Below are 10,608 nucleotides of genomic sequence, written 5' to 3'. Positions count from 1 at the left end.
TTTTCCCTGACCACATCCTTTTCATTTCCCTGGGCGCAGAACCCAAAAGGCAATTTTCTAGATTTGAATACAGTGAGCTAAAGGATTCATGCTGGTTTACTTCATTTGTAATCTTAATTTCCTACATTTTGGACAAATGAATAAAAAGGGATCCCAACCGTGTTCGGGTTTCATTTCTTCTAAGTGATCTCAATATAAAAGCTGTATAGTGTAGCGGTCTCCAGCGACGGAGCCTCGGGCGTGCCTTTGGTCGACCCGACGAGCGGCTGTAGAGGCGACCAGGGGGGCAGGTCCGTTTGGAGGCAGTCTACCGCCAGGCGCCGAAGCCTAACAAGTTCCACCCACGGGTCTTATCTTGGGGGCTGGCAGAAAGGGGGCCGGTACCGTGGGTTACTGGTACTGGGGGATTTCCTGGACGAACTCAATAAAGACTCTGGTTGGCTTCAGATTTGATTGGTTGATTATTTTAATATTGGCACTCTCTTAAACAGGAGACTCCTAAATAGGCAACTCCTAATTAGGCGGCTTGTGGATTTGCAAATTGTTTACACCACCTACGTCTTGACTTGCATTGTTTACTGCTGAATTACATAAAAGATGACCATAAAAGAGATGTGAGTGCTTATCAGGACTAATTACAATAACTGAATGAAGTCGCACTAACCTAGTGCCCAGTAATCACTCTCCAGCACAGCGTTCTGCTCTGACAGCCAAACCAAGCAGCAGTACGAACTCGTCACGCACAAATATGACCGAACAACAGAAAGACAGAAAAGACCGCGAGTAGCTCGCGCGCATTCCTTATATACCCATGCGCGGGTTATGATTATGGGATATAAATGCTTAACTGCAAATAATTAAAGAGGGCGCTCTAACCACCCCACTATTTCGCTACATAGCCACGCCCCAAGATCGGTCAGTCCCTTTGACCGTAAATCTGAAAAATAAAAGTAGCGAAATCCATTCTTACTCCTAAACAGGTTACCATAGTCAGTCGTTGAAATAAAAGTGCCTCAAGGAATCACAGGTAAATTATACACTTCTAAGTTAGAAAAAGGGGAAACTTATACATTAAAAACTTCAAGTCTTATAACAAAACCAATGAACACTTAATTCTTCTAAGCTAAGGGCCTAGTCCAAACAATCTGGCTCTAAAACATGATGCCAAAACTTGCATAAACAGCTTTCGAAAAAGGTTTCTTAAAGGCAACACCACTTCTTTAGGTTTTACTCCCTCAATCCTGCTCGGAAATTCACATCGAAAACCCGTGTTATCTTGTCCTTGGTGAGCTTTCGGCCCTCCTGGAACACGCTCCTCGAAGATGTCTCATGGACTTTGGTGACATTGCCGATCATTGCCCTCTCCAGATCCTCTTGATCCATAGGCTCTCCGATTTCCTCCGCCCCGGTATCCCTGCAACGAGTAAGACGACGGAGACAACTGGCGTTCTGCGGTGCAGCGGATTTGACGTCCTTTTTAGGAGGTAGTGTCTTCAAGTAGACGATGTCAAACTCCCTCTTCACCTCGCCACAGATCGTACGTCCCTCCTCCGCGTACAGGTAAGTCTCCCTGGTTTCATTCACGTGGAGCACCTGTCCAGGTAGAAGTTTTTCAGGTAGTATGGGTTGAGGCCAGTGTGGCAGCTTGTCACTACATGTATCTTCACGGGGCACATCTCCCTCAGTGGGCTGCCTGTGGAACATCTCAATCATCCCACGTGGTTTTCCCCCAGATCGGGCCACTGGCCGCTCCTCAGCAGGCTCATTATCTTGATCCCACAGCATTGGTGTAGGAGATAAAGCTATTTCTGCCAGTTCCATGAGATCCTCTTCACCCTGCTGCCCGGAACCAGAAACTATCTCCACCTCCCTCGCGGCTTCAGGAACATCTGCTGCAGACTCCGCAGATCCATCCAGCTCCTTAGCAGGTATATCTTTTGCCTTCATAGGGGCGACGACTTCCTGCTCTAGGCTCTTGGTTCCAGTATTCCCAGCCATTGCAGACTTTTTCGGGCTTGGCAAACGCCTTTTAGAGGGAGACAGGCCCACTGGAAGGTCATCTGGCGGTCGGGAGACAGTGCAAGAGGGTGCTGACCCGTCACTCCTCGACTTCTTGTCTTTACGCTGCCTTTCCCCATCCAGGCTACGCTTCCTCTTAGTGTCCTTGCCCTGCTTACTTGTCTTGCCATCCCTAGTCTCCTTCCTAGGACAGCTTCTGTTAGATTCTCCGCCACCCCTCGACGTTGACCTGTCTGAAGTGGTTCTCCTCTTCTCCCGTTCTTCATAAGTCTCGCCTTTGATGTGATCCACTTCGGAGATCCTGTCTGGGTGGCAATCCTTGTAGTGGGCCCTCAGGTTATCTCGACGGTTGTTTTTATGTGAGCATCTAAGACACCAGTAGAAAAGCCTTGGGCCATGCTCCACGGTTAGATGTCGATCAAGGCTTCTCTTGTGCATCATCGCATGGCATCTCGGACACTCCACCATCTCTTCACTCCCTCCCATTTTCACCGGTCAGGTTTCTCTCTGTGTTAGCAAACAGAAGATCCAAAAAAAAAGGAGATAATTTAACCCCTGATACCTTCGTTACGGTTTTTCTAAGCGCACTCCAAAGCCTACAGAGGTGAAGGTTTCTCTTAACTACACTCTCACTACAGGTACCGCTGTGGCACCCTACGTTGCCTAGGCGGGTTTCGCCTTGGTGGTGGCGTTGTCTGCCTGTGTAGCTGTGTGGACTCTTCGTCGGGCTCGCATGTCTCCTCTACGTTGTCTGGATTCTGTAGTTCCTCGTCTGGGAAATGCCTCGCTGCAGGTGACTGGAGAATTGACTCCTCCCTTTGAACGGGTTGGCTGTCTTCCACAAGACTGCCGCTGGCACCCGCCGGGTCAACCACAGGACTCCCAGGTGTGGGACTCCTCCCCGCCTTCCTTCCTTCAGGACCCCACGGTTCTATCGGGTCACCAAGGTAGGGTTTGAGACGGTCGTAGTGAACGACTTTCAGTTTTCCCCTCGGCGTCCTCTGTATCCTGTAGGTTACATCTGATAGCTTTCTAACCACCATGTAGGGTCCACACCACTTACACTGAAGCTTAGGCGACAGGCCCTTTGTTTTTGCGGGATTGTATAACCAGACAAAGCCTCCTTCGCAAATCCTATCATGTACAACGCGACGGTCATACGTTTTCTTCTGTCGCCTAGCGCTTTTCCTCAAGCACTCTCTCGCCCGATTATGAGCCGCCTGAATGTCCTCCCTGAGATTGAGTGCATAGTCCGTCTGCACGGCCTCCGGGTTCCTGTTGTCTGTCGTTGCCGTTCCAGCAGCCAAGTCGATGGGTAGGTACACCTCCCTCCCCAACATGAGCATATTGGGCGTTTCCCCGGTCGATTCTTGCGGTGTAGCTCGGTAGGCGAAGGTCGCAAACGGCAATTTCGTATCCCAGTCTTTCTGACGCCTGTGGGGCTCAATCATGGTTGAGATCATGGTCAACAGAGTCCTGTTGAAGCGTTCAATTAGGCCGTCGGACTTGGGATTATACGGCGTGGTGCGTGTCTTTTCTATCCCAAGTAAGGTACACATCTCCGAGAATACTTGCGACTCAAAGTTCCTGCCCTGATCCGAATGTAACTCGGCAGGAACTCCGAACCTACACAGGAACTCGCTGACCAGTGTTTCCGCCACCGTAGTTGCCTTCTCGTCTGCGACGGGATAAGCCTCCATCCACTTACTAAAGTAGTCGCCAACTACGAGGATATACTTATTCCCCCTATCGCTCTTTGGAAGAGGACCAACCATGTCAACAGCAATGCGCTCCATCGGCGCGCCAACCAGACGTTGCTGCAGTGGGGCTCTACTTTTCCTCGCTGGAGACTTTTTACTAGCACACACACTGCATCGTCGGACTGCAGATCTCACCTCTGCTGCCATACCAGCCCAGTAAAACCTCTGACGAATTCTCTCCAATGTCTTCCTCTGGCCTAGGTGCCCACTTGTCTTTCCACTGTGTAGTTCCGTGATTATCTCCGGGCGAAGTGCCACGGGAACTATCGGCTTCCACTTCACCTGTCGTCCATCGTCGGACTCCCAGCGCCTGTTTAGGTACCCCTCTCTGATCTCCAACTGCTCCCAGGTTAACCAATAGACCTTGGCTGTAGGCGAACATGCTGAAAGATCCTCTTGATCTGGCCTTGCCACGGCTTTCTCCTTCTCATGGAGTACCCATTTTATGGAAGGGTCTTGCAGTTGAGCTTCCCTCCACCGTTCCTTTGTAATGGTAGGCGCCGCCGTTATAACCCTGACGCCGGCTTCCTCAGACATGCGGGTGCTGCATGACTCACCACGGTCGTCACTCCCAGTCATCTCCTCTTCACGGCCACACTGCCCACATGGTCTCCTAGATAGGCCATCCGCGTTCCCATGCGAACGGCCAGCTCGATGGACGATGTTCAGGTCATGTTCCCCTATTACCTGCAGCCAACGGGCCACTTGACCCTGTGGCTCGCGAAAATTCGTAAGCCACTTCAGCGCACCGTGGTCGGTTCTTACTGTGATCCTTTTCCCGTAGATGTATTGCCGGAACTGCTTCAGAAAGACAACCACAGCGAGTAGCTCCTTTCGGGTTACGCAATAATTGCGTTCCTGCTTGCTCAATGCCCTGCTGGCGTACGCAATCACCCGCTCATCTCCATCCTTCACCTGGGACAGCACGGCCCCTATACTCACATCGCTTGCATCTGTGTCTAGGACATAGTCCGCGTATGGATCAGGGTAAGCAAGAATGGGTGAATCCTGTAGGCGCCTCTTCAACTCACAAAATGCGCCTTCAGCTTCTGCCGTCCATTCGAACTCTCGGCCCTTCTCAGTAAGGCGATGGAGGGGTCGGGCGATGTCTGCAAAACTCTTGATAAACCGTCTATAGTATGACGCGAGACCGAGGAAGCTCTGCACGTCTCTCACAGACTGAGGAGTTGGCCACTCTTTGACTGCCTTCACCTTCTCAGGATCAGTCGAGACTCCTTCGCTCGTAACCACATGGCCAAGGTACAATACACGCTGTTTGAACAGCTCACACTTCTTTGGTTTGAGCTTCAGCCCAGCTTCTCGCAGTCTCCAAAACACTGTCTGCAGGCGACTCAGCTCTTCCTCCACTGTGTCTGCAAAAACAATGATGTCGTCTAAGTACACTAGGAGTGTCTCCCAATGAAGCCCTGCGAGAACCCGTTCCATCAATCTTTCGAATGTGGATGGGGCGTTGCAAAGCCCAAAGGGCATTACACGCCATGAGTACAAACCACCTCTCACTACAAAAGCTGACTTGTTCTTGGCATCGTTATCTAGCTCCACTTGCCAATACCCCGATGCCAGGTCCAAGGTGGAGAACCACCTCGAACCCGACAACGCGTCGAGGGAGTCATCGATGCGGGGGATGGGATAGGAGTCTTTTATGGTCACCGCGTTGAGTCGACGGTAATCAACGCAAAACCGCTTGCTACCATCCTTCTTCTTTACTAAGACCACGTTAGAGGCCCAGGGACTGTCCGATGGCTCGATGATGTTGTCACGGAGCATCTCCTGCACCTGCCGATCTATCCCCTCTTGCTCCTGTCTAGGATACCGCCGTGGTCTTTCTCGTCTGGGTGGAGCATCTGCAGTATTGATTGAATGTCGGACGACATCAGTACGTCCAATGTCCGTGCTCCCTGTGGAGAACACATCCTGGTAGTCACGCAGAAGCTTTGCAATTCGATGTGGATGTTGCGGCTCCACTCCGTCTTTGCTCCGGTTGTACAAGTCGATAAGATGTGATGGGACTTCCTCGTTGGTCTCCGCCCTAGGTAGGGTTCTCTCTGGCAATTCTATGTCTTCTTCGCCTACTGAGGTGAGAAAGCCTGCCATAGCACCCCGCTTCACCACACACAGTCTCCGTCCAGGATTGAAGACTCTGATGGGCACTACGTCTCCTCCAGCATTCACCAACAGTCGGGCCACAATCACACCTTTGTCTGCCAACTCACTCTGTTCGGCTGGCTCGACGACGCCTAAACCAGTCGCCTTGATACCTCCTGCCATGTACCCTTGCACAATCGCCTCATGGCCCGGCGGTATTTCGGCTGTTTTTGCGACAATTATCCTGGCACAAAATCGCCCTCCCTTGGTGTCGGTGCACTTTATTTTTTCGTCTCCAATTTTCAGTTCCAGGGTGTGAAAATCTAAGCTCCCCTGCGTCCGCAGTAAGAAATCCATCCCAAGGATTCCCTCTAGTGGTCCAATGTCCCCAAATACCGCATTAACATGGTAGGTGATCTTTCCCACCCGGATGTCTACGTAGGCGCTGCCGATAGTTCTCAGCAGCCCACCGCTCGCTGTTTTCACACGTGTCTCATTGCTCTCGAGCCTAGGTCTTTTACTGGCCGGAATTTCGAAGAATAATCCCGAATTAAGCACCGTATCGGTCGCACCTGTATCAACCAGTAGTTGTACACCTCTTCCCCTAACTTCTGCCGGAACAAATAATCCACTTTGTGCAACAGTTGACTTGGAAGGTACGGGAAGGTGTCTCGGCTCCGAATTGCTACGAGTTTCTTGTGAAGAGATGCTGTCACCTACTGGCCCTGCTTTTCCTCCAGCCGCACCACGGGCCCCTGGGGCAGCTGTACTTCGTTTCCCGTGTTCTGCCTCTTCTGCCCGGTCGACTGCCTACAATTTCTGGCGATGTGCCCTTTCTGCCTACACCTATAGCACGTCAAATCGCCTAAAGGAATCTCTCCACTTCCATTGTTGTTGCCGAACGGAATCCCGGTGCTCTCCGGCGCTGAGCGCGAGTTACAATTCCCTTGGTTACGCCTTTCTCCTCTTAGCTCACTGATTTCCCGATGACTTCTAAGGATCTGGTTCTCTAGGCGCTTGTAACCATCCATCATTTCCTTTTTCATTTCCTGTAGGGCGCGCTCAGTGTCACTATCGAGCACTCTGGCATATTTCGTTCTTTTGCCTTCCCTGTGTTCTTCAATCTTCAGAAAACTCTCCGTTGCAAGTGCAGCCCTCACAGCTTCTTCCAACGTTGTGGGTCGCACCCGGAAAATTCCCTCTCTGATCGCCTGGTTTTCAATTGCGTCTGCAAAATGTCCCCTAGCTAGGCGATCTCGGCCTTCCTCTGGGAGTTCGGGGTACGCCAGTTCTGACAACTCCTTGATCGCCTGCCCTAGTTCCTGTAGGCTCTCCTTGGCTCCTTGATGTCGATGCCTCAACTCCATTAAATGATTTTCCGCCAACTGGCCCGGTCCAAACCTTTTCTCCAACTGGTCGACCAGCTTGGTGTAGGGCGGCGGACTTCCCTCGGTGCTACCACTCCCCAACACCTTCAGTGCCGGTCCCTGCAGGCTTGCGGCTAGGAATGCACCCGCCTGTGAATCTGACCAGTTGTTGGTCAACCTACACGCCTCAAAATGGCGGCGGTAATCCCTCCATGGTGTCTTCCCGTTGAACCTGTCGGGGACGATATTTGGTCGCTTCAAGGTAACGCTCGTACTTTCCTCTTTGTTGATGCTCCTATCTAGGAGGACGCCATCCTCACGTACAGACGAGTTTCTTGACACCTCCGGTGCCGTTTCTCCCTTCGGCTCTCTGCTTGTGCTCGTTTCCGCTGCTGCAGATTTCACAACTTCGTTGGCTGGCCGATTTTTCTCAGCCTGGGGTTGTATTTCAGAGTGTCCTGTTGCATCACAAGGCGCAGATGCTGCAACTAACTTGGGTTTTCCTGTTCGTGGTTTGGGGGTCGGCCTTGCTCTTACCGGTGTTGATGTGGTAGGTAGGGGTAGCGCCATGTTCTCGTTGTCACCAACAATGGCCAAGGTATGTCCATTATCTGTTGTCGTCTGTCGACGAAGCCTAAGAAGGTGAAGCTCCGCCTCTAACAATGCAATTTGGTGGTCCAGCTGCCCGGCAGGGGTACTTGATAACTTTAGGCTCTCCCCCTGACTGCTCTCAGCTGCGCACGTGACCAGCTCGCCCTCAAAATCGATTAGCAAATCCTCTGCCATATCATCAAGCCAGGTGTGTCGCCTACGTAGGTGTGTTAACAATGCTTCGGCGCCAATCCCACTTCTGACACCATTTGTAGCGGTCTCCAGCGACGGAGCCTCGGGCGTGCCTTTGGTCGACCCGACGAGCGGCTGTAGAGGCGACCAGGGGGGCAGGTCCGTTTGGAGGCAGTCTACCGCCAGGCGCCGAAGCCTAACAAGTTCCACCCACGGGTCTTATCTTGGGGGCTGGCAGAAAGGGGGCCGGTACCGTGGGTTACTGGTACTGGGGGATTTCCTGGACGAACTCAATAAAGACTCTGGTTGGCTTCAGATTTGATTGGTTGATTATTTTAATATTGGCACTCTCTTAAACAGGAGACTCCTAAATAGGCAACTCCTAATTAGGCGGCTTGTGGATTTGCAAATTGTTTACACCACCTACGTCTTGACTTGCACTGTTTACTGCTGAATTACATAAAAGATGACCATAAAAGAGATGTGAGTGCTTATCAGGACTAATTACAATAACTGAATGAAGTCAGCACTAACCTAGTGCCCAGTAATCACTCTCCAGCACAGCGTTCTGCTCTGACAGCCAAACCAAGCAGCAGTACGAACTCGTCACGCACAAATATGACCGAACAACAGAAAGACAGGAAAGACCGCGAGTAGCTCGCGCGCATTCCTTATATACCCATGCGCGGGTTATGATTATGGGATATAAATGCTTAACTGCAAATAATTAAAGAGGGCGCTCTAACCATCCCACTATTTCGCTACAATAGCGTAGGCCTATCTAGTGATTGTTTATGGTTCAGAAGTAACAGACCCAAGGGTGGCACAGTCGTTCGGAATAAAGTAATAACGTACAAAATAACGGACAGCTTTGGTTTTGATAGTACTGGCACTCACCCAAGTTGAGAAACTGCTCAAATGTATCTTTTCTCATGCATGTGTAATGTTTTTAATGAGGAATCTTTTATTTGATTCTAAAAACGTATAATTAGAGATGAAATTATTTTTGTTTCAAGTTACCGCCATGTAGTAACGAGCGAATTTCATTTCCATGTTCAAGCCTGATAGAGGGAGAAACAACCACTGGCTTGCCTGAAAACTTTTGGCCAATTCATATATTTTGACTGGTGGATGAAATGTGGTATCACGAAATAGGAGAGTGATGGGCTACTTGCCCAAATTTTAAAACTCAAAGGTTAGAGTCTGAGTTTCAAAACATGAGTATTGTACTGCGTCCCCCCTCCCCGTCAAGGGCAAACTCTGTGTGCAAATTTCGAACCTATAGTCAGCCAAACCTTGATTTTGGTTGTCTTTGAAGCATCAGAACGTACATAATACTCAGTGCCCGTAGATCTCAATTGCTGGCAAATTTTCTCTGACTTGAGGCTGGCAAGAATCGCCCTCTCCTCGCGAGAGATCAAACCGTCTCCATTTTTTTCGACGCCAGAACCAGGACAGAAAAACTCGCAAAAGGTCCGTCCCTTGACATATAACTTTAAAGAATTCATAAACCTGATGAGATGGTTTAACCAATCAGATCCGTACTTGCTGTCCGTGTGATTCATGATAATTACCCTAATAATAGCAAATGGGAATCACCGATCCCCCCTCCCGGTTACTTTACGTTTGGCATGAAAAGGAATGGTACAATTGAAAATACAGAAGTCTAGCTAATATGAAAATCTGAAGAGTATTCTCCAAACTGTTTTCGTGGCTGTTTAAAGTTCTCCCTTTTTTAATGATATCGAGTAACAGGTTGTGCGGAAGTCCGAAAATTCTTCACAGCCCATTTATTTTTTTTATTTTTTTTTTTTTTATTTTTTCTCACCCTGAAAAAGTGTGTGTTAAAGTACAAACAAAAGAGGAACAATAAAGGGTCCCCAGTTGCAGATATAGAAGCCGACACTAAGGAAGAGCTGATGACATGTGGCTTGCTAGGTAGGCCCGTCTCAAGTCATGTATGTTTGAGTCGACAATTTGTTTCGAGGTGAGTCCAGTCTGGTGAAATCCTTCTGAAGAAAACATACCTTTTCCCGCCTTGGCACATAAACATCAGTTGAGTCTGAGAGAACATTCATCATACAGAGGTTATGCACGGCAGACATCGTCCTGGTCAGTGCTTTTATCACGGAGGTATGCCCAAAACGTCTACTCGTGTGTATCCTTATGGAACAAACCACTCTTTTCTGATTGATTTGAGGGCAACTGAGGCATGGAGGTACGAATTAATTAGGATGATTGGTTTAATGTTTTGCAGAACTAGCAGGTACTGGTAGTTTCATATGTGTTATGAAATTAAATGAACCATTAGAATGAACGTACGGTGCATTTCACACTGAGCGTTTATAGTGAAGAGTCCACATGATGTAATTACACAGTTGTTCGTTATTTCGTGCTGAGTTCAGAGTTTCTTAATAATTCAATTTCCAATATCTGTCTGAATATCTAAGGAAATAGCTGAAACTCTTCACACTGTAGCAAGTGTCAGTGACATGTTGTTTTAAGGTGGATTTTGGTGTGTTCGCATTGCAACTGGAAGGGCTACTGAAATGCATTTAAAAAAACTTCCAAAA

At 49.3% G+C, this 10,608-nt stretch overlaps 2 protein-coding genes across 2 annotated transcripts; both read right to left on the bottom strand.

The window, feature by feature from the left end:
* Nucleotides 1-202: 202 nt before the first annotated feature.
* LOC147800525 (uncharacterized) lies at nucleotides 203-2,505 on the bottom strand. The gene is made up of 2 exons (XM_087146638.1): nucleotides 665-2,505; nucleotides 203-362 (listed from the first exon to the last, which is right to left on the bottom strand). Exon 1 carries the CDS (start codon nucleotides 2,503-2,505, stop codon nucleotides 1,228-1,230), a length of 1,278 nt encoding a protein of 425 aa, XP_087002764.1. The 3' UTR covers nucleotides 203-362; nucleotides 665-1,227.
* A 4,035-nt stretch (nucleotides 2,506-6,540) lies between these two features.
* LOC147800524 (uncharacterized) lies at nucleotides 6,541-8,776 on the bottom strand. The gene is made up of 2 exons (XM_087147382.1): nucleotides 8,570-8,776; nucleotides 6,541-8,266 (listed from the first exon to the last, which is right to left on the bottom strand). The coding sequence occupies exon 2, from the start codon at nucleotides 8,036-8,038 to the stop codon at nucleotides 6,602-6,604; it is 1,437 nt and encodes a 478-aa protein (XP_087003508.1). The 5' UTR covers nucleotides 8,039-8,266; nucleotides 8,570-8,776; the 3' UTR covers nucleotides 6,541-6,601.
* Nucleotides 8,777-10,608: the final 1,832 nt, after the last annotated feature.

The sequence above is a fragment of the Acanthaster planci genome, linkage group LG01 (assembly GCF_054643075.1).
Source record: "Acanthaster planci isolate LZ-2023a linkage group LG01, COTS_SCS, whole genome shotgun sequence".
NCBI lineage: Eukaryota > Metazoa > Echinodermata > Asteroidea > Valvatida > Acanthasteridae > Acanthaster > Acanthaster planci.
This window is presented reverse-complemented; position numbering and strand designations above follow the sequence as displayed.